Raw genomic sequence first — 18,496 nt, 5'->3', positions numbered from 1 at the left:
ACATGGGTCTTCTGGAAGATAAGGGACAGAAGAGAGGCTGATCAGTTTGGGCTACATCTCCACAGGGAGAGCAAAGCACTTAGTGTCTACAGCTGGAGAAGGGTCTGGCAGTAGAAGTACCATCTTTGAGAACAACGTGAGGAAGGTTTTTGATGGAGCCTGGCACAAACTTGCCCAGAGCACTAGGAGAAAGCAGCTGACTGTGTTTACAGGCTGCCAACCTTCTGATGCAGCCCCAGCAGTCACTACAGAGTGAGGAGGGCAGACAAAGATAGTACCCCAGCAAGGTGAACCCAGGACAAACTCCCTGGGTGATGATCAGAGCCTTATTGTGTATGTAGAGCTCCATTTGACCTGGGCTGACAAGAGCTGCCCTATGCACAACTTCTTGTATTGTAATAGCAGGAGTTTTTTACTCCATCAATGTTTGCCTTTGGGATTACTGCCTGTTGGAAGCAGATTGGTGCTTAGCAGTCTGAATTCAGGATTGGAGAACAGTGTTTGTTTTATTTCAGGTGCAAAGGATGTGCTCCACACTGACGAGAAGTGACTGGCTCAAAATTCTTCATTCCATCTGCTTAACTAAGGAGACTGATTAGCATGTTTTTGCCCTTTGCTTTGGTTTCTCCAAAATACAAAATTAGTCTCCTTCCCATAGCCCTGAAATCTTATAGCACCTGCCTTCCCTTTGTAGCCCTGACAAGCTATCAAAAGCCACCACTGCAACCACAGAGGGCCATGTCACCTGGGAAAAGTATCACAAGATTTCATAGACAAAAAATTCTAGAAACTCACTCCCAGCCAAGATCACTTCAGGCCTTAACATCCTCTAAACTAAATGCACAAGATATTTCCTGCAAATAACACAGCCTTGTGGTTTCTCTTCCTTGAGAATCTAATCAAATTCATTTGCCTGGTTTTCACTGTTGTTCTTTCCTTCACCTTTTCTCTTCCTTACAGGAAGATGAACAGCTGATTTTCCTACTTTATGGAAATGAGACATATATTTTGGAACACACAAGGAAAATACATGTCAAGCACTGCTTAAATGTGCCAAATTTAGCCTTGGCTATGTTGTACTAATTTGCTTTTCTTATTGCATACTTGCTTCCCTGCAAGGGGGGTAGTTTGGGATACATGGAAACTCCAACAGATTGCAGCAGATTGCAGATTTAGAAATCCAGGTCATGCCAGTCCATCCAGTAAGGAGGATACACACCGACTGAAGCAGAGCAAGCTTCGTACAGCACATGAAGCATTAGGGGGTTGCAAAAACCATACTACTTACTTGCTTAAAAGATTGAATTTGCTTGAAAATCTTACAGGACTAAGGTGAAAAACTGGTCCCACTGGAATTAGAAGTTGGTTCCCTGCTCTTTTTGTAGATCTCCAGGAGGCAAAGCCTGGCTCCTTACAGCTGCAAATCAAAGTACCTCTAATTCCCCTTAATTTACCTAAGATAGAAGGAGATGTGGTTATTCTGATAGGACCTGCATTTGAATCCTAGGGAAAATTTCAGCTCTAGGGTCAGGTCAGGTTTTGAGAAGAGGCTTTTTCTAGTCTCTGAATATTTTCCTTTCTTAACTCTTTACAAGCTTTATGTTAGCTTTTACCCACAGTGATGCACATTGGGTTGGGGGAAGGATTCAATACATATCAAAGGCAACAAAATATCAGTAACCTGCAGCTGATTGACACAACACCCTTAAATATTTCCAGCCTGAATTCTCTACCCCCCACCCCCAGCTCTGATGGATCACTAGGTCGTCATAGAAAACAAGGTCTCACCTCAGCCTCCTCTTCTGCAGACTAAATAACTCTAGTTCCCTCAACTGCTCCTCAAAGGACTTGTTCTCTAGACCCTTCACAAGCTTTGTTGCCCTTCTTTGGACACACTCCAGCACCTTCACTGTACTTCTTGGGAGTGAGGGGCCCAAAATTGAACCCAGTATTTGAAGTGTAGCCTCACCAGTGCCAAATACAAGGGGATAATCAGTACCCTTGTCCTGCTGGTCACAATGTTGCTGGTATAGGGCAGGATGTTGTTGGCCTTCTTGGTGCACATTGGCTCATTTTCAGTGAAACGTCAACCAATGGCCCCCACCCCAGGTCCTTTTCTGCCAGGCAGTTTTCCTGCAACTGATCAGCATCATAAAGATGCCTGTGCACTTTGCATATCAAAACTTGTATTTGCTACTTCTTAAAATGCTTCTTTCTCTAATCTGTACCTCCAAGAATGTCCATTGCTAAATTTAAACGGGGACACAATACTTTAAAACTTCAAAAAGTTTATTGCTCACAGTAGCTCACATGGTGCTGTTAAGATTTTCTTTTTTGCTGTTACATGAAAATGAAGCAAAACAGTAGAAAATATATATGGGAAACAGTAAAACAAAAGCCCAGCTTAGTAATAGCCCTTTATATTCACCAGGTTATACTTCAATAGAGGGGGTAGTCCAACAGAGGGAAGTAGAACATCTGGAAGACAGAGCTTTTCATTGTTATAGTGTAGGTTGTAAACCAATATTAAAGGCACTTTCTGTCCATTTTCTTAGTATTTTTTCTTCATAATAGCAAATTGAAAAAATAGGTGGGAAGACGATTACTGCAAGACTTCAAACCTCCATTACCAGTTATCTGGTTGACAGATAAAAGGAGAAGGTAAAACTAAAATCCAAACATTAAAAGGAAACAGGAACCAAAATTCACGGGTAGGACTTTTTGCACCCCCCAATCTATACTCCATTAATTTGTGTTCAAGAATTTTACAGCTTTTTCAGAAACTGAACACATCCAGAAAAAAAACTTAAGTATTTAGGTTTCTTTGTGGTTTTTTAGGAAAGGGGGAAGTAGAATAATCTAAATTATATTTAAATGTGGACACACTCCCACACTGACTAGCGCCCAATAGACCCACTGCTGAAGGTTGAGTATGAGTAAGAATAGGAAGAGCTTGCAGATGCATCAAAACTTCCCCTCCTGGACCCGCTGCGTGAGCCTGAACGGGAGCCAGAGCGGGAGCCAGAGCGGGAGCCGGGTGCTGAGGAGACATTGTAGGGACTGGATATGCCTTTAGAAGACACAGAGGCTGCTTCCAGGAGCTTCAGCCCAGTGATGTCTTCCACCATTGACCTATTCATTGCATCTTTGTAGGATATTTTCAGTTTGGTCTTGGGGCAAGTTAGAATTTTGGGATAGCTGTTAGTATCTTGCAATTTCTGGGCAGCACGACCATCAATCAATCCGTTCCTAATGGCTTCTTCAGTGCTTATTCTTCCACGTACATCTGGGTCCACAAGCCCTCCAGTGAGGTATTGGAATTCCAGGAACCTCTGCCCAGCCTCATAAGGCAACCATTTTTCCTTTACTGCTTCAGCTGCTGACATCCTCTTGCGTCCACCCTTTATGCCTTCGAACCCTATGAAGGCCTTCTGGGCTGGTTTGAGACGTGTTGCCATATCCTGATCAATGATGCCTTGACTGGTGGCTTCCTGAAGGGAAAGCCTCTGGCCTGTAGTTGGGCATATTATGCCTCCTGTGCAGGCCTGGGCTTCAAGCAACCGTTGCCCAGTGATGCTATCCACAATGCCCCGCTGTATAGCTTCCGAAATGGAGATTTTCTCCAAGTTTTCTGTGTCAAATATGGCTGCAATAGGACTGCACTCGTCTGGGGTCTCTGAGAAAGAGCCGCTCCTGATCAGTGAAGAGGAACTCCTGACACTCAGCACGGTGGGAGACCGAGTCACCGACTCGTGCCGGAACACCTCGTCGGTGCCGTTACGGCAGGAGATCATGTCTGCGAACTGCGTCAGGCTTAAACTGCCAGAACGGTACTGCTCAAAGAACTTCCTCTCCACCAGGCCTTTATCAATAGCATCCTGGATGTCATACTGGCTGCCTGTTTTTCTGTCCACAAGGACTACTCTGCTGCTGCCATCTGATCCTGTGATAGTTATTTCTTCCCACTCGCACTCCTGCTCAGCTAGTTCTGTATAGGTGTCAAAATCGATGAGGCCTTTGCTGTACGCCTCCTGCACGGACATCTCCCTGTTTGTTTCTGGATCTACGATGACAACCCGGCGCTTCCTGAGGGTGTTCTTCTGTGAGGTGTGCACCACCTTCTTCTTCTCTCTCAGGGGCAGAAGGCAGAGCCCTGTTGCTTCATCCTTTATGCATCTTTCTTTCAGCTGCAGGTAGGTCAAGTTCTCCTCTGTGTTGGGATCAAAGAAGCCTTTGGTGTCATCACTTGGATCACTAAGGATCTGGTTGAGCTCTTCATTGAAGTAGCCACGCTTGTAGGCCGTCTCTACTGGCAATCGGTAGCTCTCTTTGGGGTCAATGATTCCTCCAGTAGCAATCTGGGCTTCCAGCAAGCGAATACCATGGCCTCGCTCTATGAGCTCTTTGTTCATTGCTTGAAACAGAGAAATGATGTTTCCAGTTTCTGGGTCTTTGTACCCAGTGACAGCTCTTTCAGCAGAGAGAAGCTTCTCTTTAAATTCAATTCCTACAAGGCCTCTTTTGTAAGCTTCCTCAACAGGCAGTCTCACATTGCTGACAGGATCCACTATGAAGCCTGTGGCTGCCTGGGCTTCTAGGAGTTCAAGGGCTGTCCCTGGTCTAACCAAACCAATTTTCATAGCCTGGTAAATGCCGAGTTTCTCTTTAGTGGCCTCGTTGTAGATGCCTGCGATACAGCTAGAGCCCTGAAGGAAATCAATAATTCTCTCGCTCACTTCTTCCACTGTAATTGCACCTCTTTCCAAGTCATTCCTTGTTGATTCCTTAATAATTCCAGCTTCAAGCAGTGCATCTGCTGAGACGGGCTGCCTGATCCCTTGGAATGACATGCTTCTCTTCTGCACTGGGAGGAGAAGCAGACCAGTGTGTGGTTCAATCCTACATTTCTCCTTCAGCTGCATGTAAGTGACTGCCTTTTTGGTGGTGGGATCAATGAAGTTCTTTGTGGCACTTTGGCAGTTGTATAGAAGCCTGTACAGGTCTTTGTCTATCAAGCCACGAGATAAAGCTACATCTTTGGGTAAGAAAACGCTGTTGACAGGATCAACAATCCCTCCTACAGCTAGCTGGGCTTCAAGCAGACGAATCCCAGTCTCTCTGTCAACCAAATTCTTCTTAATAGCTTCAGATACTGGCACAGTTTTTCCTGAGAAAGGATCTTTAAATCCTGTAATAGCCTTTTCTGCGGTGTAGATTTGCTCTCTGTCATCAAAGTCAATCAGGTCTCTGGCGATAGCACTGTCCACAGTTAAAATCTCATTTCGGTGTGGGTCTATCACACCTCCTGTTGCTGCCTGGGCTTCTAAGAGCAGGACTGCATTTTCTGCTGTAAGCAGTTGATTCCGTTTGGCCTCAACAAAAGAGTACTTCTGTCTGGGCGAAAGAGACACCCCTGCAATAGCTCCTGCCCCTTTCAGGTAGGGTTCGATGTCAGCCGCAACTTCTTCCACTGACCTCTGCCCCTTCAGCAGTTTGTCCAGGGTGAGTTTGTCTATCAGCTGACACTCATACAGCTGCATTGCTGTAATCTTCTTCCGCAGTCCGCTGAATAGCAACTTGGAGGCATCAATACAGAAGTCTTCCTCAGTCTGTGTGGATCTGTGGGACCCATATGGACGTTGCTTGAGCTTCTCAATCTCTCTCTGCAGCCTCAGACGCTCGGACTCCAGCTCTGACTGATTTTTGACAGCAGTCTCTTCCAGTCTGCACCGGTATCTCTCCTCGATCCGTTTGATCTCCATCTGCAGCCTTTCAATCTCACTCCTCAGGGAGTTCTTCTCCCTCTCACTCTTCTCTCTCTCACATTGGATCTTCCTTATGGATTCCTCTGTCCGGGAGTGCTGGCTCTTCCACTGATTGAGGTCATTTAGGATTTGCTGCTTCTCACTTTCCAGACGTTGCTTCAAACGAGACTCTGATTCCAGGGTGACTTTCAAACGGTTCAGCTCCTCTTCTAACCTCTGCAGCCTGGCTTTGTCTTGCTCCAGAGCACTCATTTTTATCAGCAGGGTTTCTCTTTCTTGCATAATGTGACTATACTGATTTTTGGATTCTTGAATCCTATTGGATGCCTATTTTAGAGAAGAAATAAACCAAGAGAGGATAGTTAGAATTCATGCTGGTTAGTTATGCTCTCCATTTACAATACTCTTCAAGCCTGCCATTTAACCTGCAGCAAGCTGCCACTGGAAAACATTCTCATGGCAGGAGTGCCTTAATCAAGACCATGGGTACACATCAACCAGTGAAGGTATGTTGTTCCCTCACTGACAGTGTCTCTAGTATGACCAGAGACTCCATTCTGTTACCCACAGCCTTGATTTTCTGATGATTTAATTTTTAATACTTCTCATAGGACACTTACATGTAGACAGTGTTCAAACCCATGAAGAGTCTGATGCTCAGCACATGTACACTGCCATAGTGCTACCTGGGTGAATTTGGATCAGTTAAAGGCTGGTCATACAGGGATAAGAAGGAAACAGATGACTTAGTTTTCACTTTCCTATTAGTTTCACATGTTACTCTCAACAATTTTACCTGTGTTGCTTTACATTTTAAGTCACTTTAATGTCTTCTGATATACACAAACACCTACAGGCATACACATCTGTGTGCAGTCTATAGTAATTTATATTTATATATTTATAATACATGCAAATATATGCACAGCTGTCAGGTAATCCTAAATGTTAATATCTTTTAAAAACCAGGATTAGGATTTTTAAAATAAAGAATAATAAAGGAAAAAACAGCTGGCAATGAAAATGAGAAAATACATATGAAGGGCAAGTATAAGAAAGAAACATTTTCACCAGTGTTCACATGTATATATTTAAACTGTAGCTCCTTGGACAAGAAACTAGGCAGAAGAATGAAATATGAAAAAAGTTTTGACATCTTATTGCTGTTGCTTCAAGAAATAAGGCCTGTAGTAAAATTTGCAAATGCCCTTTGTGACTCCCAATGTAAATCCCCCAAACAGCCAATGAGATGGAGGCTTAAAGTACTTTAGGTACAGCTGACAACATGATCTGTAATCCTCACTAGCAGTCGCCACCTTACCCAGACAAGCACCATGTTGACAGCTTGTTAGTTCTGGGGTTTTTAACTGGTTTAGTTTGTGACAGCACTTGGGTCTGCCTCAAAGGACTGATGCTTTAACTCATCCTGGTTGAAACAGCCTGGAGAGGCACCCAGCTAAAGTCCAATGGTATTCCATGGACTCTTATCTTCCCCTGGTTGGGTGGAGATTGGAATAGACCCAGTGTTTCTCCAGGGGCAAGGCTCAGCTAGACAAGAAGGCAGCTTATGGCTCCCTAGCACAGCTCCCAGGGAGTCAAAAGGCTAAGAGAAGTGGGAAAATCTTGCCATTCATTTAAAAATGAACAAGGGGAAGTGCCATAAAGGGGATGTTAGTCACAAGTACGGTGAACTTAAACAGCAAAGTGTGAATTAGGTTGATGCAAATGGACATTGCCGTTAATTCTATATCTGAGAAACAATAAAGCTGGGATCAAAATATGTGTGAATACCTCTAGAGCTTGCTTTTGGAATTTTTCAATTTCCTGTCTCAATTTTTCCCTTTCTTTCTGTAAATCATTTATCAAGCCCTGAAGCTCCAGGGTTTGCTTGCTGCTCATCTGAAGCTGATTCTTTAATTCAGCAATGGCAGTATTTTTCTCATCAATTTCACTTCTGACCATCCTGAGGTCATCGTACTCCAATCTAACATTTCGCAGCTCTTCCTCCAGTAACAAGTGCTCCTTGGTTAGGTTCTCGGTGAGAGATTGAAGCCTTTCGATCTCTATTTTGCACTCATTCAGGTTTTTGCTCTTTTCCTCAGAGGATTTCTGCAAGTGCTCGCATCGCAGGTGAGCCTGTTTTAATTGCTCCTGTTCTTGGACCAACTGACGGCGCAAAGCCTCGAGATCAGAGGTGTATTTTCTTATCTCCTCCATGTACCTCTGCTTCTCTCTCACATGGCCATCTAACACTTCTCTTTGGTGTCTAAGGTCATCTTCATTCCTCTTCTTTATAATAGAGACTTCTTCTATCTGCTGTGTGAGATTAGTTATTTTAACTGATTGCTCTCTGAGAGATCTCCTCATGCCTTCTATTTCTTCCTCCAGTTTCTTCCTCCTGGATGCCTCCTCCATTGCATTTTTGTTCTGCCTGCAAAGTTCCTCCTCCAGCTTATGCTTCTGGATCTGCAAGTCTTTTACAGTGCTCTGGAACTTTGCATTTTCTTGATCCTTGCCTTTTTTCTCTTGTGAGACTCTTTCATAGTCAATTTTCAGTCTGGCCAGTTCCTGCTCTTGGATCCTCAGCTTGTTAATGGTCTCAGTTGCGCTCGTGTTCACTTTTTGCAGGTCAAACTGGACTCTCTTTAACTGACTGTTCTCATCCTCTAGTTCTTTTCTTTGACTTGTTTCCACATCCAACAACTTTCTCAGCCTTTCGATCTCTTTGTTCCTTTCCTTAATGGTCTTAGAAGCATCATCAAGAGACTGTTTGTAGCGCATGCTTTCATCAGAGTGCCTCTGAATAACTTGTTTTAGCTCAATCTCCAGCTGCTGTTTCTTCTGAGAAAGCTCTGAGCCAGCTGCCTTCTGTTGCTGAGCATTCTCCTCTACTTTCCGTAGATTATCTGTTGTCTGACTTATTGTGTTCTTCAGCCTCCTAATTTCTTCACACAAATTCCTGTTTTCTCTCATGGCATTATCAAGCTGTGTTCTATAGTTATTTGTGTCCTCCTCCTTTTGCATGGTGACCTGATGAATTGTGGTCTTTGTGATATTAATCTCAGTTTCATATTTGTTCTTTAAACTAATAATTTCCTCATCATAACTGTTCCTTACCTTAGCCAGTTCATTTTCAAGTTCCCATCGACTTTTAGCTTCTTCCTGAAGCTGAAGTTTCAGCCTTTCCACCTCCTTAGTTTTATCCTGAATGGTTGAGGCAGCCTCCTCAAGGGCCTGCTTATATCTTGAGTTGTCTTCACCACGAAGCTGAATGATCTGTTTCAACTCCAGCTCCAGCTGGTGCTTTTGCTGTGACACCTCAGAACTGCAAGCCTTCTGCTGAAGAGCATCTTCTTCTGCTCTCCTCCGCTGGTCTGTGGTCTGCAGAATGGCATCATTTAGCCTCACAATCTCATCCTTGAGGTCTCTGTTTTCTCTTGTCAGTCTGTCAACCTGGGCTCTGAGGCCTTTTGCATCATCATCTTTCTGTGCAGCGATCTGCTGGATTGTGGTCTTCTTAATATTTATTTCTGTTTCATACTTGTTCTTTAAATTACTCATCTCCTCGCTAAACTGGTTTCTTACCTTAGCCAGCTCATTTTCATACTCCCTCTTCCGTGTGCCTTCGTCCTGCAGAAGAACCCTTAATCTTTCTATCTCGTACTCCTTCTCCTTGATGACCTTCTCAGACTCTAGCTTTTGCCAGCCAAGGCTGTCTTTCTCGTTTTGTCTTGTTTTCTGCAGCTGATCATAGTCATTCTTCTGTTGCTCATATCTGTCCTCCAGCAACTTCCTTTTCCTTTTCTCATCTTCAGTCTCATATGTCAGCCTGGTTATTCTGTCATTTAGATCCTTGATTTGAGCATAGCATTTGTCCAGGTTTTGCTTAGCAGAATTGCCATCCATTTCAGCTTGTCTTTTCATCTCCTCCAAACTCATCAGCTTTGCCTTGAGCTGAGAAATGTCCATCTGGTACTTTTGCAGATTTTGCTCCAAGAATTTATGTTTGTTGCTTGTCTCTGAATTTGAATCCCTGGCAAGTCTGAGTTCTTCTTCCAGGAGTTCAATTTTGGTGTTTTTCATCTGCAAAAGGACAGCAGAAAAACAAACAAATACACATGAATCATTGTGACAACTGTTTCAAAACCATCATATGCAATACAATACACTTTTGTGACTCTGCATGAATGAGAGCTTAAAATCTTTTTGTTTCATGTCATTGACACAAATTCTATAATCCTTACTGATTCACAGTCGAACCTTATTCAGAAATCAATGTAATGACTTTCAGAAGGAAAATTATATTCGAGGGGGTGGAGATGCAATAGCAAAATCTGATGTTATTAACTAGTATTAAAGAGCCTTCCTTAGAACCTCCATGATTTTTAGACAGGGGCTTCATATTCCATATATGTGACCCCTTCAATAGGCCTCTCTGTTTCCACTGAGATGTATCAAATCAGGATTACTCCATTTGAAATGCTTTAGATACGGCCTGAAATTAAGTGTGTCCCTTTAACCACGAGGAGTAAGGTTTTAGCACTTACTGCACCCTCACCAAGGTCAAGTGTGTGATAGGCAGAGAAAGACCTTTGTGTGCTTTGATGAGCACCTCCTATTTACCAAGAAGGCTAATGTCCTCCAGCTCACACCTGACCTGCAAGACACTGAATTCTGACAAAAAAAATGCATGAAACTGCTTATATTACACTTCCCACATCTGGAGTATTGTGTCCAGTTCTGAGCTCCCCAGTTCAAGAGAGACAAGGAACTACTAGAGAGAATCCAGCAGAGGTTACAAAAATGCTGAGTGGACTGGAGGAGCATCTTCCTGATAAGGGGAAGCTGAGAGATCTGGGGCTGTTCAGCCTGGATAAGAGAAGACAGATGGGATTTTAGCAAGACCAATCAGTATCTACAAGGTGGGCATCAAAAGTTTGGGGCTGTACTCTTTTCAGTGGTGCTCAGTGGCAAGACAAGGGGCGATGGGCACAAAGAGGAACACAGGAGGTTCCACCTGCACATGAGGAAAAAGAGGGTGACAGAGCACAGGAGCAGGCTGCCCAGAGATGTCGTGGAATCTCCCCTGGAGAGATTCCAAACCTGCCTGGACATTTTGAACCTGGGCAGCCTGTTCTGGGTAACCTTGCTTTAGCAGAAGGTTGGGACTGGATGATCCAGAAGTCCTTTCCAACCCCCACCATTCTGTCATATGCCTCTTTCATGGCATACCACTTAACAGAGGATTTTGTTTTGTAGACCATTTTGAACTGTATTTTAACAGAAAGTCTTTGACCAGTGATACCTTGTTAACCTGAGATAAATTCAGAAGCAAACAAGAGTCAGATTACCTTCAAGTCCTCCATGCTCTTCAACATTTCACTTAAGAATCGGTAATAATCTCCTGATCGGGTGAGAAGCTCTATGTAGCGAGACTGAGCCTCGCTAGCCTTGAAAAGAAAGGGAACTGTCAGCAGCTTGCACTACAGAGTTTGCTAAGAAGACATCTATGTCTCAGACCATTTAAAGGATTATAATCTGCTTGAGAAAACTTGATGAAGTGAAAAACAGACTCGCCTTCTCACAAATTCATGTCTTTCAGGGGACCATAAATGGAAAAATTCTCCCTTCAGATCAAACCCATGCCCTCTTTTTTGAGATTATTTCCCCCTCACAGCTGATGTGATGCTTTACCCCCTGGTTCATCATGCTCTTCCTGTCTGACAGTCACAGGCCTCATCATGCTCTTCCTGTCTGACAGTCACAAGTAATCCAAGTTAAACTTTTCATTGCAGTTAATTCCCAGGTTGAAAGTGACTAAACCACTTGGGGCACAAGTCTTACTTTCTCAAAACGTGTATGCAATAGGAACAAGGTACATTCCTCAGGGCTAATCTACTGTCTAAATGAGCTCAAGCAAGACTTTACACCACAGCAACTATTCTGCACTAATTCCTCATGCTTACATGCTCAGCATGTTATAGCTGGATATGACTCAGAACAAGTAAGTGTTCAAAAGACTGATGGGGAGGAAAGAAGATACCTCTTGTAGAATCAGCACTGCAGGAGACTGAACCACGCTCTTCTTGATAGGTATGTTCAGCAAGGTTTCTAATCCAGAACTGTAGGAAGCAACTTGTAGTTCATAATCCTGTAAAACAATGGGGAAAGGTAATATCCATTTAGCAGCTGCCAAAGAACTCTCTGGAAATCTGGATTTCCCAAAATACAGGTAAAATTTTGGGGTTGTTCTTGTTGGATCATAATAAAAAGCTACATTTTCCTTTCTGTATCTCTGGCCATGTATAGCTCATCCTCTACCATAAACTCATTCAAGTACTGTAAAGACTCATGGAGCAGAACAACAAAGGGAGAAAGTTTCTATTAGTTGCGGGCTAGCCAGAGGCAAAAAAGATTCATGGGAGCAATTATCAACAAAAAGTTAATCAGAAATAACTGTTTCTGCACATTTTTCCTATCACATAGGCTGCATCATATAGCAAGATCTTTGTCACAGAAATATTGAGTTGGAGGAAGCATAGATATAAAGGTGACATAAAACCACAAAGACCATGAAACCATTCCCTGTGTATCTTCTTGGGTTTCACGGCTATTGCATATCATTTCTCCTGCTGATTTGCATTTGTCTTGCCTCCTAAACCAGGAGCCCTAAGGCATTAGATCCTCCTAATACCTAATGAGACTGAATTCCTAAGCTACCAACCTGTTCTCCACTCCCTTATTTTTTTTAATATGTGAACTGGAAAGTTTGGTCTGGCTAGATGGAAGCTTTGATTCTCCTGTAAAGAAGCTTTCATTGGTATCTCTCGCATCACCCTGTAGTCTTCAGGCGTCAATGATGCAAATTGCTTTTGCTATATTTTGTACACATAGGTGTTTTGCCCCTCCAACACACCTACACAGAGCCAACATTTAACCTGCCAGTAGAGCAGGGATATGGGATGAGCCTGACCATGAAAAAACATACCCCATAAAAACACTGAAATCCAAGTACCTTAATTGCAGCTGAGCACTGATCTGCATGCTTGAGAAGCTCCTCAACTTTGTCTCGCTTCCCACAGATTTCACTGTGTAAATTCTGTCAAGAAAATAGTGAGCTGTGAAGCATTCTCTCAAAATTTACCAGTATTTTCTTCTCCAGAGAGGGCACCTGTATTTTGAGACCACTGCAACCCCAGAAGGTGAGACCTGAAATGACCTGTAGCAACAACCAGGGTGAAGGGATGTGGTGTACCATCAGCAAGTTCACAGAGTACAGATTAGTGGTTAATGTCCTGAAAGCAGGTCTGTGGAGAAAAATCTGGTGGACAAGAAGATCACCAGAAATGTGCACTTGAGGCCAAGAAGGCCAATGGAGTCCTGTGGTGCATTAAGAATAGTGTGGCCATCAGGTCAAGGGAGGTTCTCCTCCTGCTCTGCTCTGCCATAGCGAGGCCAGATTTGGAGTACTGGAGCCAGGTCTGGGCTCCCCAGTTCAAGAGAGACAGGGAACTACTGGAGAGAGTCCAGTAGAGGACTACAAAGATGCTGAGGGAACAGGAGCGTCTCCATTACAAGAAGATGAGAGACTTGGGGCTCTTTAGTGTGAAAACAAGAAGATCCAGAAGGGATCTTCTCAATGCTGATCAATAGCTAAAAGGCAGGAAGGATGAGGCCTGACTCTTTTCATTGGCTAGGACAAGGGGCAATGGGCACAATGAAGAAAGTTTCACCTAAACATGACAACAAATTTCTTTGCTTTGAGGGTCCTGGAGCCCCAGAGCAGGCTGCCCAGAGAAGTTGCAGTCTCCATTTCTAGAGAGATTCCAAACCCACAGGATCCTGGGCAACCTGCTCTGGGTGACCCTGCTTTAGCAGGGAGGTTGGACTTGAAAATCTCCAGAGCTCCCTTCCAACCCCCACCATTCTGCAACTTTGTAATTTTTGTGCTAGAATTTGTCCCATAATTTGCACCACCATATACAGTCCCTTGAATTAATTCAAAGCTGCTGTATAAAAGTGTCAGCAATCGTGTAGGGGTCTTGTTCATAACCTGTAGCAGTACTGCCAGAAAGTAATGAAGATAATATTTCCTCTCTCCTGCCTTCTACACACATGGTGTATTTTAGTAGCTTGCATGCTTTGTAATTCCAAATGGGTCACTGTATTGCAGACTGCATTGATAGTGGTATTTTCTGAAAAGTGAAACAACTTAAATCCAAGTAATTGAAGACAATCAGTCAAGGGCTGCATACCTTCTGATCATGGAGATATCTCATGATGGCATTGCAATCACACAGCTTCATGGACTCAATAGCATCCTGCCTGCGCTTGGCATCACTCATCCATTTGCACAGAGCCTGGTAGAGATCTCGATAAGTTTTCAGCTGTTTGATTTGCCTTTCTAAATCCCATGATCTATAGAAAAACATAGAGAAAACTATTGAAATGGAAAGTGCATTCTCTATTTCTCTAAATATTTTCCAGAAATAAGACACTTTAATAATATGAAATATTACTTAATATGACATAAGATTCTTAAGTGTTACTTTTTTAACCCTCACATACAGGGTAGTCAGGATTAAGTTTGCTTTGTTTGAGGGGGAAAATGTTGTCTGGAACTACTTAATCCAAGACAATTAGCAAGAATAAATAATACAATTAAAACAACTCCTTAGCACATAGATTTACATGAGTAACTACATTTTCCTGCTCCATCTTACACAGTCTCTTGTAAAGTATGTTCAACATATTCACAGTTGTTCTGGTTTTATCCCCCTGATGTCATCATTTGTCCTCTGGAAGTGAGCAGTTTTCATGCTCACTGTTAAGATGATCTGAGCAGCAACAAGGAAGAAGCTACTTGGAAATACGAGCAAACCTGTTATCTATCTGCTTATCAGCTCTCTGCCAGCGGTCTATCAGCTGGGTAACTTTGTCACAGAACTTCCCAATGTCCATGTCATACAGGGTATATGACTGGCAAGACTGTGAGTGAATCTGAAGTGTTTTCTGCAGCTCATTTTCCAGGGTATTCAGGAGTGACTTCTTCATGTTTAGGTCTGCTTTCATTTTCTGGAGAAAGAACAAAATTCTGTTATAGATTTTATTCTTGAGAGGATACTCAAATTTAATCACCAGCAGCCTGGACAATGTTTCTAATTCAGCAAGGTACATTTCAGTTTCTGATAGTTACAGAGAGCAGTTACCCCTCCCCCCCCCCAAAACCAAACCAAACCAAACCAAACCAACAAACAAAAAGACAAAAGGGAAGTTCCTGCCTTGCTTGTTCCTAGAAAACTGACTAGAAATTTTTACTGAGGTATAGAAGATTTTTGCACTTGCATCAGCTGTGGAACCAAACATTGGGACTGGCAGTTTTTAGGTGTTATCTAAAAATCACAGAGGGGAAGACTGCATCCTTTAATCACATGCTCAAGGTGGCATTTTTTATGTGTATCTCAAATTTACACCAGCTAAGAACTCCCAGCAGCTGAACTGCAGCTCTCATTTTGCATGGTTAAAAAAACAAAGTAACCTGCTTATGCTCCATTTGTGCCACCTACACACTTTTTCCCTACTACACTTGAGAACAGGAATGAATTAAAAAGTGTTCCTGGTCTCCCAAAGGCATTCAGCACAGAAAAGGACCAGCTCAATGCCAGATCAAGACAGGTTTGACAAGCCACTTTTGTCCTCAGTTTGCCTTCTCCCCTTGCACCGGCAGGACAGTTCTCACTGTAAGGTCTGAAATAGCCTCTACAGCAAAATCAGGACATTCAGTAATACCCAGATTTACTTCTTACAACTAGATGATAACAAGGGGGATTAACAAGGAGGCATTGCCTTCGTATCTAGATTCCTGAGTGATAATAAACACAAACAAGCAAATAATTTTGTACAGAAATGGGTTAGAGACCTTTCATGCCTCTGACTTTGCTGTGAAGGCAGCAATGACCAGGGAATGGAAGTAATAGTAACTCATGCATTCCTTCCAACCATTGCAAAAGCATTGTATATCTATGCCATACAATACAAGAGGATCAGCACTTCCATCTCCATGTTGTTTCACTCAGGTCAACAGATCAGTGCTGGCAGCTATGAATTTTGCCCTGCCACATCCTTGGGTATCAGCCTCTCACCTTCAAACAAGCCCGATAAGCCTCCACTTTATCAAGATCCAAAGGAACAGTCTCCTCCTCAGACAGCCTGACTTCAAAAACTCTGATCACATCTTCTGTTTGTAGAATGATCTGGAGCAGACACCTCAGAGCATTCAAGCTAAGATCAATAACACATGACAAATAATTATGGACTGGGACAGGAGAAGTGATATTTCTAATTAACTGCAGATCATTAGTTAAAGAGAACTGACAACACAGAAGAGATTCCAGTGATCATCATGATTCTCACTTTAGTGAAAGGACAATTAGGTAAAGAGAACTGACAATACAGAAGAAATTCCAGTGATACTCATAATTCTCAGTTTCTCTTTTTTTCTTACATTTTCAGAAAACAGAACAAAGTCACATAAGTGTTTGTTTCTACTCCACTTGTAAGAAAAAAAAAAGTGTCATTTTACACTGCTAATAATAAAAAGGCAGGTTTATGGACTAAAATTTAGGAAGAAAGTGAATGATTTATTGCTATAACCTCAAATTTCTTACCTGTCTAAGTAGCCAGCAGAAACACCATTAATATTTTCCAGTTTCTGAAATAGGGCATTTATCTCTGACTGCAAGTACACATACTTTTCACAGCCTCTGAAGTTAGGCAGCAAGTCCTTATGCTTATTGAGCATTTCAGCCATTATCTGAGAGTCATTCTGCACACCCTAAGGAAAGAGAATGCCTGATTTACCCATTTTTGGTGGCTGAATGATCATTCTACAGCACACATGTAATCGGTCTACTTTATCCAAGTAGTTTGCTGTTATCTAATCAGCTTGAGTGAGGGATTGAACCAGTGACTGAGCTTGCTTGCTTTAAGGTAAGTAACTGAATGGCTTCTCTTCCACACAGCCCACAACAGGTAATGTCTCTTTTTGAGCACCTCATCCACTCCAGCTCAGCTCTGTTGAAAGCAGGGCACTTTACTGCCAACTGCCTAAGATGCACCAAGGTCCTCCTGCTCTTCAGACCTTTGCAAACTAATGGATTCCAGGGAATTTCTCACATGCTGTTCTCTTTTCTTACTCATGTTCTCTCTCCAGTTTCCTTCAGATCAAAAGAACTGGGAGAAGGAGAGGGTTTTTAAGCCTCATGTATCTACTCCGCATCCCACAGACAGCACTTCAGGGGTAGGTGGTGGAGTGGGCTCTGTGCAAAAGGGTTTTCATAATGCTTTAACTTGAATGGGGTCCTGTTCAACTGACTTCAGACTTCCTGTATTCTTTGCCTGACAGAATTTGACTTCTAAAATCCAGGAGTCAGCTTTGTCTACGTAGGAGCTAAACTCCAATCCAAATCATCATGGTTAGCTTGCAATGGAGAACTTTTTGCACAGGACGTGTCCGTCCTAGCTGATCAGAAATACCACTACAGTATGCTCAGCAGTCACAGAGAGCTTCAGATGCACAAAGGAAAACATCCTCAGTTACCTCTAAATCCTTTATCCTGACTGAAAAGTCATGCAGAGCCCCTTGATCCACTCCAAGAGGAGCCCTTTGAACCATGCGGATCTCAGAAGCTTCAATCTGACGCCGAAGTTTCTGAAGCTCCATCAGCAGCCAGGCCTCCTGCTTCTCATGTTCTCTGTTTCTCTCGTTAACAATAATGGTGTTTGAGGAACCCACAGGGCAGACCTCAGTTGGAACCACTGTAAAATTAATTGGGTAAACGTCAATTGCCAAAGAACATACAAGAAAGCCAATGTAGTACTCAAGTGACTTAAACACCAAGCTGATCCGTGTAACTGTCAACAGAAGATCTGGGGTTCTTATGCAGCCAGTTCAAGGAATTGATTTCTCTCCTTCACAAAAAAGACAAACTTCTTTCCTCAAATGCAGCAGAGAGATTTGCTTCCTAATAACTGAAAACATTTCAGATGGACCACATTCCTCTCATTTTCCCCCATGAAGTTTAGAGGACTATTCCCAGATTCACACTAAAGGAAGGAAGAACAAAACATACTCTTCCCTGCACATGGCCAGTTTTGTTATGTTGAGAGACAGCAGAACAAAGCTTGAGCACATTTCCATCCATATGTTTATGAGAACATTTTCACACAATGCACCATCACCTCCTAAACAAAGAAACTCAAGCAGTTCTGTCTCTACAAAACCCAGAAGTACAACGAACCTGTCTGTGGCTGCCGTGGTTGGTTGGGCAGTTGTATAATCAAGGTCTGGTAGTGCTTCTGAGCATCCGTGAACTGACTCTGGATGTTCCGTTTGTCTTCATCACCAAACATCTCTGAGCCTTGGCTGTTCCTAAGGAATTCTTGGTAATGGATCTCCAGGTCAGTTATTATTTTTTGGTAATCTTCCTTGCGCATTGTTTTCAGCTGAAAGGAGGAAAGAGAGAATTTTGAAAAAAAGAAGAAATTGGGGAAGATTTATGACTATGTAATCATTAAGGAACAAACTAATTGCACATTCAGTAATGCAGGGATGACTGAGAGGGGATCTTATCAAGCCTTATCAATATCTAAAGGGTAGGGGGCAAGAGAATGGGGGCAGACTCTTTTCAGTGGTGCCTAGTCATAGCACAAGGGGAAAAGGGCACAAGCTC

General features: G+C 42.8%; 1 protein-coding gene across 3 annotated transcripts in view; it reads right to left on the bottom strand.

The window, feature by feature from the left end:
* Window positions 1-2,897: 2,897 nt before the first annotated feature.
* DSP (desmoplakin) overlaps window positions 2,898-18,496 on the bottom strand; it is a 39,830-nt gene continuing 24,231 nt past the window's right edge. Inside the window, exons 14-24 of one of the 3 annotated variants that reach the window (XM_054381567.1) lie at window positions 18,065-18,269; window positions 17,365-17,582; window positions 16,433-16,599; window positions 15,908-16,046; window positions 14,647-14,840; window positions 14,021-14,183; window positions 12,781-12,864; window positions 11,809-11,916; window positions 11,117-11,215; window positions 9,351-9,848; window positions 2,898-6,092 (exon numbers count right to left, since the gene is read on the bottom strand). In XM_054381567.1, the coding sequence (XP_054237542.1) occupies window positions 2,898-6,092; window positions 9,351-9,848; window positions 11,117-11,215; window positions 11,809-11,916; window positions 12,781-12,864; window positions 14,021-14,183; window positions 14,647-14,840; window positions 15,908-16,046; window positions 16,433-16,599; window positions 17,365-17,582; window positions 18,065-18,269 (5,070 nt within the window). Of the gene's footprint in view, window positions 6,093-7,556; window positions 9,849-11,116; window positions 11,216-11,808; window positions 11,917-12,780; window positions 12,865-14,020; window positions 14,184-14,646; window positions 14,841-15,907; window positions 16,047-16,432; window positions 16,600-17,364; window positions 17,583-18,064; window positions 18,270-18,496 lie in introns of all 3 variants that reach the window. The other 2 variants (XM_054381564.1, XM_054381566.1) reach the window with 2 other exon arrangements.

The sequence above is a fragment of the Indicator indicator genome, chromosome 6 (assembly GCF_027791375.1).
Source record: "Indicator indicator isolate 239-I01 chromosome 6, UM_Iind_1.1, whole genome shotgun sequence".
NCBI classification, from domain to species: Eukaryota; Metazoa; Chordata; class Aves; order Piciformes; family Indicatoridae; genus Indicator; species Indicator indicator.
The sequence above is the reverse complement of the archived record's forward strand: the minus strand, read 5'-3'. Positions and strand labels throughout refer to the sequence as shown.